This window comes from Macaca mulatta, chromosome 6 (genome assembly GCF_049350105.2).
Source record: "Macaca mulatta isolate MMU2019108-1 chromosome 6, T2T-MMU8v2.0, whole genome shotgun sequence".
NCBI lineage: Eukaryota > Metazoa > Chordata > Mammalia > Primates > Cercopithecidae > Macaca > Macaca mulatta.
This window is the reverse complement of record NC_133411.1, coordinates 146774786-146793160: the sequence shown is the minus strand read 5'-3', so window position 1 is coordinate 146793160 and position 18375 is coordinate 146774786. Positions and strand designations below refer to the sequence as shown.

At 39.1% G+C, this 18375-nt stretch overlaps 1 protein-coding gene across 4 annotated transcripts in view; it reads right to left on the bottom strand.

Moving 5' to 3' along the window:
• PKD2L2 (polycystin 2 like 2, transient receptor potential cation channel) overlaps nt 1–18375 on the bottom strand; it is a 50033-nt gene that overhangs the window by 6241 nt on the left and 25417 nt on the right. For 3 of the 4 annotated variants that reach the window (XM_078005246.1, XM_078005247.1, XM_078005248.1), the window contains exons 9-13: nt 15136–15256; nt 13061–13162; nt 11465–11529; nt 10314–10368; nt 316–428 (exon numbers count right to left, since the gene is read on the bottom strand). In XM_078005246.1, coding sequence (XP_077861372.1) covers nt 316–428; nt 10314–10368; nt 11465–11529; nt 13061–13162; nt 15136–15256 — 456 coding nt within the window. The remainder of the gene's footprint in view (nt 1–315; nt 429–10313; nt 10369–11464; nt 11530–13060; nt 13163–15135; nt 15257–18375) is intronic. The other variant, XM_078005249.1, reaches the window with a different exon arrangement.

The following is an 18375-nucleotide window of genomic DNA, read 5'->3' as shown; positions in this document are numbered from 1 at the left end:
GTAGTATTCTAAGCTCCTAAAACGTGCTTCTTGTGACCAGTAATAGATCTAATATTCTAAAGCTGTGTGGAGAACAGTATCTGCTATGCAAATCAAATATAAATGGCAGTTTCTGTTATTTAGAGATATGGGGATGTAATCAAAAGCTTCTCACCTTTTAAGCAAACGGAGTCATATGCAACTTTAAAATTGGATAGAAAATAAAGTATCCCGATAGAATGAGGTTTTAGGTTCAGGAAAATAATGTATTTAACTCATGTCCTTAATGCCCATGTCATGATATCCCATAATACTCTGGTTAGAACATAAGCTTACTCTCGAAATTCTTCTTGAGTGACAGGCTGGTAGTCATCTTGAATTTCTGTGGAATAATACTTTTTCTCAAGCCTCTCTTTCCATTTTTTCATCTGCTCTGCCTTTTGAATCTCCTGTCAGGGTAGAGGACAAGTAAAGGCTGCAATCTTTAGTTCTCTATTTCAAGTTTTTGGCACACAAGCATCACAGGGTTGAGGATCTTAAGCTGTTCTCCTCTCCAGCCCTCAGATTTTAAGCCCTGCTGGCTTTTTGTCCTGCCTGGGTGTGCATCAGCGAAGTCACTTCAGAGGACTTGATTGGTGTAATTGCTGTCTAGCATAGTTAGGGAAGCTTTGTAAACAAATTATAAATTACTCGCATTTCACTGCCTTTTCCCTTTAGCATCTCCATCTGAATTATTTTCTCTTTCTTTTGGTCAAAGGTAAGATGTTCTTTCCATACCTCTGTTCTTCAGTGTAGCAAATGTACTAGTAATTAGATTCAAAGTGTATCTGTGGGTATGTTTGGCCTTTCCAGCAGCTTTTCAGCCAGATGACTTCAAAACCCCCTCTTTGTAATTACTGCATTGGTTAGTCAATGTGTGTACTCCAATCTGTCTACATATCCAAAAACAAGCCGTTTGTACCACCAAAAATTGTGTTGCTGAACCTTTCTGTGCACTGTTCTCACTACCACCCGCTTTCCTTAGGGTGTCCAAATACCCTTTTCCCAGCTACAGATAAAAAGGGCCTGTGTGTTGTGGAAAATAACCATAGCGCTAGAAAAAGGTGAAGAAAGAGGAGACAGTGCACCCAGATGTGATTCAAAACCTTCTCAGTAAATTGGTATGATACTTCCCTGCACCAGCAATAATGCCAGGTAGCAAAGTGGATCCCTTTATAAGGGTTCTGATTACCTTCCTCAGAGAGGTTGGTGATGCCTAGTGCCGTATACTCTGTGGTTGCTTCATAAGTGTGTACTTTTCTGGTCAGAGAAACTGTCTTAGACAGTGCCTTTCTTTAAACCAACATATTCTTTTTTTTTTTTGAGACAGTCTCACTCTGTCGCCCAGGCTGGAGTGCAGTGGCATGATCTCGGCTTACTGCAACCTCTCTGTCACCCAGGCTGGAGTGCAGTGGCTCAATCTTAGCATTCAAAGTGGAAGTTGAATGCTAACCACCCCTTTTGGGTTCAAAGGATTCTCCTTCCTCAGCCTCCCGAGTAGCTGGGATTACAGGTGTGTACCACCACATCTGGCTAATTTTTGTATTCTTTTTAGTAGAGACGGGTTTCGCCATGTTGGCCAGGCTGGTCTTGAACTCCCAGCCTCAAGTGATCTGCTCGCCTCGGCCTCCCAACGTGCTGGGATTACAGGTGTGAACCACCGCACCCAGCCTTAAATGAACATATTCGAAGCAGGAAAGGATGGCTTTCAATCCTAGTTTTGTTTTGGACGCATTACAGCACCCATGGTTTGGCTCATTTACTAATACTTTTAATGTGCTAAAAAGTGGTAGTCCCTGAAACCATTTCTAAATGACCAGGCCAATTATAAAGTGGATGTGTTAGTAATAAAGGTAGAATAGCATAGTAAACTTATTTTAAAAACCCATCTCAGCCATCACTCTTTTTGTGAAGCCTTCCTTGACATTCAGAGGGAAGTGGTACCTTTCCTCATAAGCTGAGCACCAACTCTTCGGTGACCCTTGCTCCAAGCTCCTATGTCCTGGTCACCCTACCTCCTTCCCTTGTGGTAACTGCCTCCTGCAGTTGGTTGTCTGAATGATCTTCATGTTCATATTGGCCCTTATACTTCTGTAATATCTCAGAAGCAAATTCTGTATACTAAACTCCCTCTTTTTGAACTACCTAATGTGATTTCTGTTTTTCTGACAACTCTTAACTGATGAATAATTGGTAGCGGGAGAGACCCAAAGAAACAGACCCTCATAGATAGCATACTTCCACCAAGGGCACAACAGTTGACTTAAACTGAATTTGAGACTGCCACTTGGCCATTTTGGATTCCTCATGCTTACAGAACCAGCAGGGAAAGAAGTGGTTATTTATGTATTGAGGTGATTGATCCGAATTACCAAGGGAAAATTGGATTACTGCTACAAACTAGCACAGTGTGGACTGTGCCCAAGGGATTCTCTGGGGTGCCTCTTAATAATTCCATGTCCAAAAGTAAAAGGTAATGGGAAACCACAGCATTCCGTTAAAGGCAGGACCACTGAGAGTTCAGATTCTAAGGTTAATCCTAAAGCAGCTAGCTGAGCTCTTGGCTGTAGGCGAAGGGAATGATATGGAATGGGTAGGAGAAGGAAGTTATAAATACCAACTATAGCCTTGTAATCTGTTACAGAAACAGAATGTAGTCCCTATTCCTATTTCCTCCTTTGCTTGTTATGTATATATTTTCTTTCTCCTTCATCTAAGGAATACTGGTGGTGGCTAACTAGTTTACATATTAGGTTGCAAAATATTCTTAAGGAATTGTGATTCAACTAGAAGAGGTCATAAAACATGCACAGATGGATACAATTACTGTTGGGACTTTACGTCTCCCTTTTTAGGGAGAAGGTAAAAGTACCTTCATTTGTATAAAAGATAGTTTGATCTGACTGGATAGAAGCTTGGAATCGTCATTTTATGGAAATGCAAATGTGTATGCCACAAGAGTGGAATGGACCAACTGTTCAGCTCAAAATTTACCCTCTTGTACACTGATGTTGGGTTTTAGGCTTTGTAAATTTCATTCCCTAAACTCTTAATAGCTGGATTCCTGTTAGAATAAATATAGAATAAATATTCTGCCAGTATTTGCAGGATATTGGGGAGAAAGGTGGGTTTTTTTGTTGTTTGTTTTGTTTTTTGTTGTTTCTATTGGCATTGCTTATGCAATGGTAGTTATCTCCAGCAGCAGTGGCTCCAGTTGTAGCATCTGGCTGCTTTTGGCATACTCAGAAGCAGCCTCATCACACCCACTCAAGAAGTACAGATTGAGTATCCCTAATCAAAAATCTGAAGTGTTCAAAATCCAAAACTTTAGCACCTCCATGACTCTCAAAGGAAATGCTCACTGGAGCATTTTGGATTTCAGATTTTTGAATTAGGAATACAGGCATATAATGCAGATATTCCAACATCCAAAAAAAATCTGAACTCTAAAACACTTCTGGGTCCTAAGCATTTTGGATAAAGAATACTCAACCTTTATCAGCAGCAGCAGTGAGGTACCTTCTCATCACAGGACTGAGCAACAGCTCCACAAGCCCCTTCTCTAAGATAGTAGGTTCTAGTAACACCACCTTTTGTGGTCTTAGCCCTAGGAATGGTAACCTTTTCCTGCAGTCATTATTTATGAGTTGCCTCAGTGTTGTCATTTCACTTTTTTCTGTCTTAATATCTGTGTAGTAACCAATTCACTGTAGTATATTTTCTCTATTTGAAATACATATTGTGGTTTCTTCCTGAGTGGGCTCTGACTGATAGATGTAGTACATTTTCTCATTTGGTCAGGTGTCTTTTTGTGTCTTTTTTTTTTTTTTTTTTTTTTCTGAGACAGAGTTTCACTCTTGTTGCCCAGGCTGGAGTGCAATGGCATGATCTTGGCTCACTGCAATCTCTACCTCTCAGGTTCAAGCAATTCTCCTGCCTCAGCCTCCCAAGTAGCTGGGATTACAGGTGCTCACCACCAGGCCTGGCTAATTTTGTATTTTTAGTAGAGATGGGTTTCACCATGGTCACCAAATTCCTGACCTCAAGTGGTCCACCTGCCTCAAGTCTCCCAAAGTGCTGGGATTACAGGTGTGAACCACCATGCCCGGCTGTATTTTTGTGTCTTTAAGGAATATTTAAAGTTTTATCTTGGTTTTGAACATTTCGTTAATTGCTGGGCATTTTCTACTTTGTTGCTGTTACAAATAAAAATTAAAAATTTGTTAATTTTTAACAAACCAATTGATATTTGCATATATGATGTTTATGTAAGTTATTTTTCCTACCATTTTACCTAATTATCTTTTTTTTTTTGTAATTTTTCAGATCATTGTATACCTAAAAAATTGAAGAGAATCATAAGGCAGTTTTACTTTTTTCAATTAGAAATACTTCTAATGTAGTTCTCTTATCTAATTGTTTTGACTTTACCCCTCTGATACATCACTATCTTGTCCCTGACATGTTCAGTGTTTTCCTATTAAGGTGAAGAGGATAAGATTAATGTTTTTATCATATTAAGGAAGTATCGTTGATTTTTATTTTTCCCCTCAAGATTGGGTGTTGAAACTTACAAAATACCCAGCATTTGTGAAAAATGATCATGCAGTTTTCCTTTTTTAATGCAATGAATTATGTTAATTAGTTGATTACCCAATTTTGAGCCATCTTTTCATGCCTAAAATAAATACTGTCTGAATCTTGATTATTGTTGCTGTTAGATTCTATCTGCTAATATTTAGGATTTTTGCTTCAAGATTTATACATGAGATTTTCTGTTTTTGGCACAATATATAGTAGTTTCATAAACATAATTTGGGAGTTTCTCTTTTCTCTTTGCCAGGGCAAAGAGGAATGGCTTAAATAGCTTGAAACTGTTTGCTCCTTAAAATCTTGTAGAATTTCTTTGTGAAGACCATCTGATTTTGGAGACAGCTCTTTGATGACTTCATTTCTTCTACAGAATGGATTTGTTTAGGCTTTTTATCTTCTGGGCTCAGTTCTGATAAATTTTATTTGCATAGAAATATTACCCATTTCATTCAGTTTTTCAAATGTTATTTTCATAGAATTACACAAAGTCTCTTAGTGAGATCTTTTAATTCCTTCCGTTTCTTATTTCCCCCATTGTAATTTCTTACTTTGCGTGTTTATGCTTTCTCTCCTTTATTCCACTAGTTACCTAGTGATTTCTTTTCACTGATGTTTGCAAGGAACTAGCCTTTTGATTTATTTATACTACTTTTGTTTATAACTCATTAATTCTACTTTAATAATTTTTTTCTTGGTATTTATCTTTTTTTGAAAATTAATGCTAACATTCACTTCTTTACATTCTTTTATTTTTATTGATAAATTTAAGACAATTTTCCTCTGGGTATTTTTTTACTTTATCTCATAGATTCTGCCACATGGGGTTTTTATTATTTTGTTTTCTTGGAATTCTATGATTTCATTGTTTTTTTTTTTGTTTTTTTTGTTTTTTTTTTTTAGACCGAGTCTCTGTCGCCCAGGCTGGAGTGCACTGGCGTGATCTAGGCTCACTGCAACCTCCGCCTCCCAGTGTTCAAGTGATTATCCTGCCTCAGCCTCCTGAGTAGCTGGGATTATAAGCATGCGCCACCACACCTGGCTAATTTTGGTATTTTTAGTAGAGACGGGGGTTTCACCATGTTGGTCAGGCTGGTCTCGAACTCCTGACCTCGTGATCCGCCCACCTTGGCCTCCCAAAGTGCTGGGATTACAGGCGTGAACCCCCACGCCCGGCCTGTATTTCTTCTTTGACTCGAGTCATTTAATAGAGAGTTTTGATATTTTTTAGTCAAAGAATTTTTTCATTTTCTGATTTTGTTACATATTTTTATTATGTTGTTTCTAGAGAATTTTTTTCTGCATTAACTTTTGGAATGTGTTGAGGCTTTCTTTGTGGCCCAGTAGATGAGCAATTTTTATGAATGAGAGTACAGAACTTAATATACAACTGTAAGATCATATTTATTAATATGTTTTGGGTTTTTTAATGCATTTATTTTTCTTGATCTGTTCTTTGTTTTTTTGTGTGTTCCTATTTCTCCTTTTTAAAATCCAGTAATCTTTATGAAAGTGGATACTCTGTTGTTTGGTGCATAGATATTCGTAACTGATAAAATTAATCTTAGCTTCATACAGTCATGTAGACTTTGGAGCTTTTTGTCTAGAATCCTTTGATTTATATTCAGTTGTGTCCCCTGTTATCTTTTGTTTGCCTTTTAGGTCTTTGATCATGCTTTTATATTTAACATTTTGGAATCTCTTTAAGTATATATTTTAGGATATGGCATAGAACTGGGTTTGTTTTGTAATTCAAACCCCATCTGTCCTGTAGTAGAATCCTTAGAAAGGTGATAGTATTCCCTGAGTTCTTGCATGTTTGAGCCTTTATATTTGAAGCATAGCTTTGCTGGATGAAAATATTTTTCTTTTTAAGTAAATTAAGTTTATTTGCATGTATTTATGTTAGATATATCTGGTTGTAGTTATACTGTCTTGTATTTATATTTTAAGTCTTTTACTATGTGATCTGTTTTTGTTTTGTTTTGTTTTGGTAATTTTGCCCTATAGAAATATGTGTATTTTTGTTCTATTGGTTTGTCTTCATATATCTTTTATTTTTTTTTTGAGATGGAGTTTTGCTCTTGTCACCCAAGCTGGAGTGCAATGGCCCAATCTCAGCTCACTGCAACCTCCGCCTCCCAGGTTCAAGCAATTCTCCTGCCTCAGCCTCCCAAGTAGCTGGTATTACAGGTATGCGCCACCACACCCAGCTAATTTTTAATTTTTAGTAGAGGTGGGGTTTCTCCATGTTGGTCAGGCTGGTCTTGAACTCCCGACCTCAGGTGATCCACCTTAGCCTCCCAAAGTGCTGGAATTACAGGCGTAAGCCACTGTACCCGGCTATCTTTGTGTATCTTTTTATATGTCCTTAGTCCTCCCTTTCTTGCTTTGTTTCCCTCCTGTGATCAACAAGCAAATTAACTTGTAAATTTTTCTTCATCTTCCTCTCCTCTGCTACCCAATTATATTCAATAATGTTATTTTTCATTGTATATGAGAGATGATGTCTTTTGTAAGACATACCATTATTTCATGTACCACTTAGGTAAAAAATGTCAATTAAACTATGACCATTAACTATAAAACACATTCTGATTTCACAGATGTTAAAATGTGAAAAAACAAGTGTTTTAAAATCAATAAAATAGGGCTGGGCACAGTTGCTCATGCCTGTAATCCCAGCACTTTCAGAGGCCAAGGCGGGAGGATCGCTCAAGGCCAGAAGTTCAAGGCCAGCCTGGGCAACACAGTGAGATGCCATCACTATATAATTTAAAGAAAGAAAGAAGCCTGGGCCCAGTGGCTCACAGCTGTAATCCCAAGACTTTGGAAGGCCAAGGCAGATGGATCACTTGAGCCTGGAAGCTCGAGACCAGCCTGGGTAGCATGGTGAAACCTCATCTGTACAAAAACCACAAAAAGTAGCTGGGTATGATGGCACATGCCTGTAGTCCCAGCTACTTGGGAAGCTGAGGTGGGAGGATCACCTCAGCTCAGGGAGGTCGAGGCTGCATTGAGCTGTGATCATGCCACTGCACTCCAGGCTGGGCAACAGAGCTAACCTTGTCTCAAAACAAATTTTTTTTAAATCAATAAAAGTCTTATTATTTACCATTGTACACTTATGCTAATGTTTCTTTTTCTTTATGCTAGTGTTTCTTACTGGTTTATTCTAAATGACATTCTTTAACTTAAAAAAAAAAAGTTTACTTTTGTACTTTTTGTAGAGACAGGGTTTCACCATGTTGCCCGGGCTGGTCTCAAGTGATCCTCCCAAAGTGCTGGGATTACAGGTGTTAGCAACCTCGCCCAGTCTCTCCAATCATCTCTTGGTTGGCTGATGCTCATCCTCTAGTAGAATCCTTAGAAAGACCGATAGTATTTCCTGACTTCAGGCATGTTTGAGCCTTTATATTTGAAGCACAGCTTTGCTGAATTTAAAATTCCTTGATTTACATTTTCTTTCCTTGAATATATTATAGGTGTTCTTTTGTTGATTTATGGTGTTGAATGTTGTTATGCTAACCTGATTTTCTTTAAGTAAACCCAAATTTTACTTGGATAAGCCTCTTATTGACCATTCTACGTAAAGTTTCCCCATACACAGTGTGTCTTTCAATTCGTGTCACCTTCTATTTCAGGAATGGTCTACCTCCGCCTTGCAAAGTGCTGGGATTACAGGCATGAGCCACCACACCTGGCCTGATTTTTTTAAAAGAATATCAAAATTAGGCCGGGCAGGAAGTAAGGAGTTCGAGACCAGCCTGGCCAACATGGTGAAACCCGGTCTCTACTAAAAATACAAAAAGTATCTGGGTGTGGTCTCAAAAAAAAAAAAAAAAAACCAAACAAAAAAACACACAAATATCAAATTTAGATAAAAGTTATAAGAACAATACAAATATTTTTTCCTTCTGAAGTATTTGAAAGCCACCAACATGAAGGCTCCATCATCCCTGAATACTTCAGTCCGCATTTCCTCCATATAAGGACATTCTCTTTTATAATTATAATATAACCATCAGAATCAAAAAATTAATATTCATAGATATGTCTATGAATCCATAGATATGTCTGTGTTTCCCTTTCAAGTTTATCAGTTATCCCAATGATGCCTTTATAGGAAAAGTATCCAGTCCAGGATTATGCATTTTATTTACTTGACATATCATTTTAATCTCATTTAATCTGGAATAGTTCCTCAGCTTTACCTTGACTTCATGATTGACACTTTGAAGAACGGGCCAGTTATTTTGTAGAATGTCCCTCAATTTAAATTTTGTCATGATTTAGGTTAAGATTATATGTCTTTGACAAGGATGTCACAGAAAGGATGCTAATTCTCATGGCCTCCTATCAAGCAGCATATAATTTCCATTTGTTTCAGTGTTGATAGTGGTCACTGACTTGATTAAGGTGCTGTCAGACTTCTCCACCCTAACATTACTGCTTTTCTTTTTGTAATGAGTATTTGGTGGAGAGGCCTGTAAATGTCTCATTCATGGAATCCTTTTATTCAGTGGGCTATGAACCATTATTCATCATAGTGCTTAAATATTGTCAAATTTGGCCAGCTTGAGCCCCTTAAACTGATTCTTTTAACAGATTGTCCATCATTCTTTGAGCAGTTTTACTTTATGCCTCAATAAGCTATTCCAGACTCATCTTGTATAGTTGTCCTTCGGTATACATGGGGGATTGGTTCCAGGACCCCCTAGTACACCAAAATCTGCATATACTCAAGTCTCACAGTTGGCCCTGCAGAACCCACATACGGGGAAAAGTCACCCTCCCTAGCCTGCAAATACTGAATTTTTGATCCAGGTAAAAAGATTACACATTTAAGTGGACGTGTGCAGTTCAAACCTGTGTTGTTCAAGAGTCAGCTGTACTTTCCAGCCCTGGAATTAGCAAGACCTCCAAGGAGCCCCAGTTCCTTTTAGAGGAGAATGCTATTTGGAAACCAAGATCTGGGTACTAGTTGTGCTCATTGCTAGTAGGGTGTCGCTTCTAGCCCTCATAGTGGATTGGACAGAGCTAGATAATACGTCTGTGTACACAGTAGATCTAGATTCCAATCCAGTACCACAAAGTTCACCTTCAGCCTTTCCATTTTTGTAATCCCTTTATCCGAAAATGAGAAACTTCAACATTTATTTGCTTGCTTATTACAGTCTCCTGACCCTGCTGTCTTCTTTCTGAGCATTTGGGGGGAGAGGTGGTGACCGGAAATAGAGCAATGGTTCACTATTTTTTTTTTAAGTGGTAGTGGTAATAGTATATTTAAGGAACATAGGTGTTCCTTAAATTCTGCTATTGTCAGATATATGTTACATATTATAATTTTTGAAATACAAAAGTGTTAAAGTAATTCATCACATTAGTGATTACAAGAGAAAAGTTACCCAGATCATCTCCACAAAGTGTACTCACTATGAATACCCGGTGTGATATTCACACAGTGAGTGTACACCTGTAGGGTTAGGTATCTGGCTGAGAGTACAGGTAGGAGAGAGGAAGCATCTGAAATCCAAATGGTTTGTCCTAAACGTGAAAGGATCTAGATCTGGGAGATTTATTTGGAGATGACAGTAACTGTTCTGAAAAACAGCAAATCATTTCAATTCTTAACCAGAGCATTTTTGTGAGCATATTTCTAATACAGCTACCACTTGTGTTTATGAAAAAAATTAAAGTCTTACATTTTCGTCAAAGCCTTCTCTTCTGGCTTGTTCAGCCAAATCTCCACTGCCTTTGCTACTGAAAACATAAAATAAAAATCAGAGGCAAATGACAATAAAAAAGGAAATGCCACCATAACGTACAATCAGATCTGTAGTAAGGATCTGAATAATATTTATTTCAGATAATGCTAATTATTTGGAAAATGTGATCATTAACAAGTCCTTCAGAGTATCATATGCCATTAACTGAAAAAAATGTTTATGTTCCACTGCCAGAGTTCTGGGTTTGGGAATTATTTTGACACCAAAGTCATTTAATAAATGTAAGTGTAAATATAGTGTAAGTGTAAGTATTATTCGTAAGTATTGTGTGTAAATGTTTTTATAGCCAAGTAAATGCATTTAATTTAGACTAAAATTGTTTCCTACCTTTTTAGAGGGACTTTATTGTCCCCTCCAGCTTTCTCTTACAGCTTTTTCTCAGTAGAATGGCCAGCATTATATTAATTTTTTTTTTTTTTTTTTTTTTTTTTTTTTTTTTTGAGGCGGAGTCTCGCTCTGTCGCCCAGGCTGGAGTGCAGTGGCGCGATCTCGGCTCACTGCAAGCTCCGCCTCCCGGGTTCCCGCCATTCTCCTGCCTCAGCCTCCCGAGTAGCTGGGACTACAGGCGCCGCCACCACGCCCGGCTAATTTTTTTGTATTTTTAGTGGAGACGGGGTTTCATTGTGTTAGCCAGGATGGTCTCGATCTCCTGACCTCGTGATCCGCCCGCCTCGGCCTCCCAAAGTGCTGGGATTACAGGCTTGAGCCACCGCGCCCGGCCTATATTAATTTTAAATTAGCTAAAATTTCTGGTGTCCTCAGAAATTAGGAGGCACTCCTGGGTGTACTGACTGTATATTTAGAATCGCCACATAGGTTGTTGGTGGTTTTGCAATTAAAACCTTACTCATGGCCAGGCATGGTGGCTCACGCCTGTAATCCCAACACTTTGGGAGGCCCCAGTGGGTGGATCACCTGAGGTCAGGAGTTTGAGACCAGTCTGACCAACATGGGGAAACCCTGTCTCTATTAAAAACAAAACAAAACAAAAAAACAACCTTATAAGGTTCTCCTGTAATGTCGAACTTTAAAATGGTAAGTTAAACATTTGAGAAAAGTCATCTTACGTTTTCTTGTCTTCATCTTTTCGAGCTTTCTTCAGTCTGAATTTCTCGAGAACATTTTTGTAACTCTGGGCATAATTTAAAATAGTTTGAAAATTCATCAAAATATATCCTTTATTATTAATGTTTTATCAAAGTAAAATAAATATGTAATGCTTGTCCCTCTGGATTGCTACCCTAAAGAATTGTGGAGGTAAATACTATGATTATCCTTCTTTCACGTGAACTCATTGCTACATATGGTTTACACCTGCTGGTGAAAACACAAAAGGGGTTCTTCAGTTGGGGGCATTACTCTGGAACTTGGAAAAAGCAAAAATCTTTAAAAAGCGTTAACATGTATTGCGTTAAGGATGTTAACACTTCTAATGAATATAACCAACATCATATTCAAGTGATAAAAGATGGGGGAAAAAAGCAAACTAATTGGGGGATAGCTTAACAGTTTTTTTGGTTTGTTTTACAGATTAGTTCTTGGGCAAAGTTTGTAAACCCCACTAACCCCACAGCTACTAGGACCTCTTCTCTGTGAAATGCTATGCTTTAGAAACATGGGATATGCAGAGATGGCCAGACTGGCAGGGGAGATGTGACTGATACACATATAACTCTGCTACGCTCAAACTGAGGTAGATATTGAGAGGAGGACAGGACAGATTCCACTTTTTGAAGAAGAATAGAGTGATAGCAAGAGAGAAGAGCTGTAGGAATATTTCAGGGGTCAGAGAATGATTTGAGCAGAGGCTCAGAGGAGAGAGTGAGAACAAGCATGGTATAAAGCACAGTGCTCAAAACAGATGAGCCGGGACATACAGTGTTGTAAATAGAGGCAGAAAGGTAGAAACTATAGTAAAATTATAGTTAATGAAGATAGGTTGGGACTGTGAGACTTGAGGATTTGGAATGTTTGGGTAAGGAATTCGGACTTGACAGGCCTAGGGAAACTGATAACCACATCTGGACTGGCACAGGGAAGAGGCTACAATAGTCAGGAAATGTTACCATGGTGAAGGTAAGTACAAAAAGTACTGAAAGCCTCCTCTAGCGGCAGTTAGAATTTAAAGTATTCCACAAATGTAAGCAAGAACTACAGAGATAAACTATACATATGCCATGACGATAGACTATATAAGGGACAAGGAAACAAATTCTTTTCAAGTTTCTTGAGCCAGGAGTGACTTGAGAGGATAGTGTTGCCATGAACAGAAACAGGAAAGTGAGGAAGACAAGACACATGGAGTTCTGAGTTTAGATTGATAGAAATTTAACAGCTTCCAGAGCAAAAACTTTCCGGAAGGAAGAGAGGGTTTTATTATAATACTCAACAGTGCTTTGCATTTAGGAAATCACTCAATAACTATTTGATATATTGCACTCTGAAATAATTTTGGCTACATTTTTGAAGCCAGAGCATATCTCATTTCTGTAGTAATGAAATAATTTGAGTATCAGTAACACTGGATCAAAACACAAAACCAACTCTGGGGGTGGGAGTGGGGAGAACACGACCACTTGGGATTAAGTGGTATTCAAACTGCAGGAGGATAAACTGTATGAGATTTGTCTTAGAATTCTAATTAGGAAAGAAATTTGACTTACCTGTTTAATCATTTTACCAAGTTCAAAATCCGGCCTTCTGCCTATTGAATAATCAGCTTTCACTTCAGAGTAGGTATCATTAATAATTGCCAAGAACATATTCTAGGAATAAGTATTCAAAAAATTATTTCAATAAAAATTTAGTTTAGGCCGGGCGCGGTGGCTCAAGCCTGTAATCCCAGCACTTTGGGAGGCCGAGACGGGCGGATCACGAGGCCAGGAGATCGAGACCATCCTGGCTAACACGGTGAAACCCTGTCTCTACTAAAAAATACAAAAAACTAGCCGGGCGCGGTGGCAGGCGCCTGTAGTCCCAACTACTCGGGAGGCTGAGGCAGGAGAATGGCGTGAACCCGGGAGGCGGAGCTTGCAGTGAGCTGAGATCCGGCCACTGCACTCCAGCCTGGGCGGCAGAGCGAGACTCCGTCTCAAAAAAAAAAAAAAAAATTTAGTTTAAATGTTAGTGATTTTAACAAGTTTCAGGTTTGTAAAATTGCATTTAAATTTTAAAAGTAGGCCAGGCATGGTGGCTCACGCCTGTAATCCCAGCACTTTGGGAGGCCAAGGTGGGTGAATCACTTGAGGACAGGAGTTCAAGACCAGCCTGGCCAACATGGCAAAACCCCGTCTCTACTAAAAATACAAAAATTAGCCAGACATGGTGGCGTGCACCTGTAGTCCCAGCTACTCAGGAGGTTGAGGCAGGAGAATCTCTTGAACCCAGGAGGTGGAGGTTGCAGTGAGCCGAGTAAGATCACACCCACTGCACTCCAGCCCGGGCAACAGAGCAAGACTCTGTCTCAAAAAATAATAATAATAAATAATAAAAAAGAAACAAGCAAAACATCAAGCTTTAAAAGTAACCCGTATGCTCAAAAATGGGGAAATGTCTATGCAGACAATAAGTAGAATAGAAAATGTGTGGTGTGTGGGTATGGGCAAATATGTTTATTGCAAATGAGAAAAGCAGAATGTAAAAGAATGCATATGAACTGGTTATATATATGCAATATTACATAATGGAAGAAAATTGAGAATGATGTAATTATGTGTTCATAAGGGTGTTTTTTGTTTGTTTGTTTTTGAGACAGGGTCCCACCCTGTTGCCCAGGCTGGGGTGCAGTTGTGTGATCTCAGCTCACTGCAGTCTCCCACTCCCAGGTTCAAGCGATTCTCATGCCTCAGCCACCCAAGTAGCTGGGATTATAGGTGTGCATCACCAAGCCTGGTTAATTTTTGTATTTTTAGTAGAGACAGCATTTCATCATGTTGCCCAGGCTGGTCTCGAACTCCTGAGCTCAAGCGATCTGCTTGCCTCTGCCTCCCAAAGTGCTAGGATTATAGGTGTGAGCCACTGTGTCCAGCCAAGGGTGTTTGCTGTTACTGTTGTTTTTAAATTCTATGAAGCTGTTTAAATTCACAGTCTTACTACAGCTCCTGCAACTACTAATGTCCAGATAACACAAATGTAGAAAGGATATTCTTACCCCAACAGCCCACCTTTCACTGTGGCCCAGCTCTGTCACCCTAAGAGTCTTGTCTGTCACCAGGGGATAACTTCTGTGCCTGACAAAAAGTGTTTCCATGGAGGACAGTACAATGCCTTGACTAGAAAGGCAAGGTTCCTTGGTTAGGAAGCCCAAATAGACTTGTTCTGAGTGCATGTGAGAGATCTATCCTGATAACTCCTGAAAACCACAACATGTTAAGTGTTTGGCTGTAAGGGCCAAAAGCCATTGCAATATGGGCAGAATATTAATGGCCACATTCATGGCTCATGGCATGCATTGTCCCAGCCTGAAGAGACCTGGGACATTCAGATTATTTATGTGAAGGATTTAGCACATTCCCATCTAAAACACCCAGAAATTAACTACTGTGATTACATTCTTCGTTGGACAACTTGAAAACAGTCACTGGACTAGTGAACCTGGATTACTAGGGATCCACACAATTCTTAATAAATGTAAAGTACCCTGACAGCTGAGCAGAAATAATAGTTTATTCTAAATGAGTAATTTTATTTTTTATTTTAAAAAGTAAGAAATGTAAGGAATATATATTATCATTCTTACCAGCAGGACAAAGAACACAAAAAAGATGAAAGTGATGAAGTAAATGGGTCCCAAGATAGGATTGGCTTGCTGAATACCAGCAAAATTAAAATCTCCAAGAACAATTCGAAATTGTGCAAATCTTTAAGAGAGAAAAATATTAGAAAACATATACCTTCATGTACATACATGACAACTGATGGGAGTTACTAATGTCTCTAAGAGGATATCTAGCAGCATATGGCATATGCTTTCTGACTTTAATTATGTTACTACAGAGTTACGTAAAATTGGATGTAGAAAATTCCCCTAAAGAAAGACTTAGAGTACCTCAATAGCCGAATAGGTAATGTAGGACATGACTGCTTTAATGAATGTGAACTCAGTGTTCATCTATAACTTTTTTTTTTTTTTTTTTTTTGAGACAGTCAAACTCTTACCACCCAGGCTGGAGTGCAGTGGTGCTATCTCGGCTCACTGCAACTTCTGTCTCCCAGGTTCAGGCGATTCTCCTGCCTCAGCCTCCCAAGTAGCTGGGATTACAGGCGTGCATCACCATGCCCGGCTACTTTTTTTGTATTTTTAGCAGAGACAGTCTCACCATGTTGGCCAGGCTGATCTCAAACTCCTGGCCTTAAGTGATCCGCCCACCTCAGCCTCCCAAAGTGCTGGGATTACAGGCATGAGCCACTGCACCCAGCCCACCTGTAACATTTGAACCTGAGATACCTGTTTACTAACTGGTTTTGGCAGTGGCCTTCTTGGCCGGCTATGCCTGTGCCCTTCTAAACATTAGAACTTTGAATTTGTTCAAGTGATTTTTCAACTTGTAGAAGGTTTAGACCCAAGAGCCCTAAACTTTCTAATGTCAGTGAAGTGAATTTTTGTCTTAACCAACTCTTAAATTCTGATAAAATAGGGATGCCAACAATATGTCACTTGCTAGTCTCAAACAAGTGCTGATAATAATACTCAACATGATCCTAAGGTTTATTTTACCCTCTTTGATAGCCTGGTTTGATAAGAAATACCACTTAAAGTATTTCAAACCTTCCTTTTTCTAATTTTAAAGATGGAAAATGAAGAAATTAAGACTTTGCGTACCACAGTAGTAACAAGTAGAATTAGAATTTTCTAACTTGAAAATCTTATTTTCTCATTATTAACTTCCAGTGGTCTCACTAGACATATCAGGAATATCAGTTTAAATTATGTGTGTGTGTTCTTTATTCTATGAGGAAATTTGGAAAGAATTTTTTTTTTTTTTTGAGACGGTGTTTCGCTCTTGTCACCCAGGTTGGAGTGCAGTGGTGGGATCTTGGCTCACTGCAACCTCCATCTCTCCGGTTGGAGCGATTCTCCTGCCTCATCAGCCTCCTGAGTAGCTGGGATGACAGGCACGTGTCACCATGCCTGGTTAATTTTTGTATTTTTAGTAGAGATGGGGTTTCACCACGTTGGCCAGGTTGGTCTCAAATTCCTGACCTTAGGTGATCCACCCGCCTTGGGCTCTCAAAGTGCTGGGATTACAGGCGTGTGGAAAGAAATTTTTAATCCTATGTTGATAACTCTGCGTAATTGGTCAGTGAAAAGGGAGAAAGGCTGCTTGTCCCTTATTGCTTTTGCCAGTCACATAAAAGGAGCAAAGAGCTTTAATGAAGGAAGAAAAAGCATTCAAAGAAATGGGCTACATGAAGTCCTAGGACTCAGAGTTATCTGAGATTCCATCCTTGGCACCTAGCTAAGACCTGACCAAATCATACCTAAAGTATTTATCTTGCTTTTAATACTGGTTTGTAATGCTTTCCTCCATAAGATAGAGAAAATACTGAATTGGAAGGAAACTAAGTCTCACCACAAATCAAATATTTTTTCTGGCATAGGAGAATAAAAGGTTCTGTTTTAGTGTTTCTGCCATGATCTTTTATCTTTTTATCTTTAAGTTTAAAAAAAAAAAAGATAAAGGAACCATTCTCATTCTTTTCTCCTCTCCAGAAGTTAGCTTAGTAACCAAAGCTTCCATTCAACCCTTTTCTGTCAGGAAAGTGTTAAGATACGTCTGCTCTGTAATAGTGAGAATGACAAAAACTGAAGCATTTACTGAATGGTTATAATCTCATAGAAACTGGAGGCTCCAAATACAGTCTCTCTTTTCTTAATCGGAGCTTAGTTTATCCATTTTGTTTCTTTTTCGCAAGCTGAAAGCACCATGGCACCTCAACATACAGGGTTATATTGAATGAAAATACTGTTTTGTAACTTTCTGATGCCCCGCAAACTTTAGATAGAGTTCTTCCTTATTGAATTACCATAACTAAAAGCCTGTTTCATAATAACGTGCCATTTGTCCTTAATAAGACTTTCCAGTCTCTCTCTTGGAGTCATTGATTGGGTCACTCCAAGAAATTCATCTTTAACTTGAGGGTGTAGCAATTCAAGCTCCCTTTTTGATGTATAGAAAGGTGACTAGATAGTCTTCTCCCTACACACACACACACACACACACACACACACACAGTGCAGGCCCTGGACCTTGCCTCTGTCTCCTTCCTGAGAGGTGGCCAGTAACACAGTTTCTCAACTATTTCTTCTGGATCAGCAAAAAAAAAAAAAAAAGATTCTTGGAAGGTGGAAGAGAACCACAGGAAACTATTTCTTCCCTGTCCCCATCTAGACAATAATTACATGGACAGAATCTGTCAGATGTACTACTTTGGAACTCTAGAGTCTGTTGAAGAAGGCCTGCAACTTCCAGGAAAAAGCTTGGACAGTAAATTGCAGTTAATTTTGGACAATTTCAGCTTTTATCTCAATAGCTATGCATCCCCTACTCATTAGCCTCATAGATGGGATCCATTCACATGTTTGTGAAGCAGCTTGCATGTAGCTTATGGGAGCCATGTGGGGAATAAATACCATGTCTTTCAATAATTGGGGATCTGTGTGGTGACTGCTGATTGCTGCTTCTGATCGTGGAGATGCAGGCACTGAGGTGGGCAGCCATTGTTGCATCTCCATTGTTGCAAGACCATCCTTCAGCTGAAGCAATGTCCTTGGGATTTAAAGGGCTGTTATCCTTCCCCTACCTCTCACTTTATTCTTCTCTTTTCCTTTTTTGGGATCCAGACATTAAAGACTAGGACATTCAGAACCAACTCCATATCAGGGGAAAGTTAGGAAGTCATTGTGCATTCCCAGGGAAGGGCACAGGCTGAGGAAAAACCTGAGAAGACCTTAAGTGTGCAACTCAGGGTGATCCTT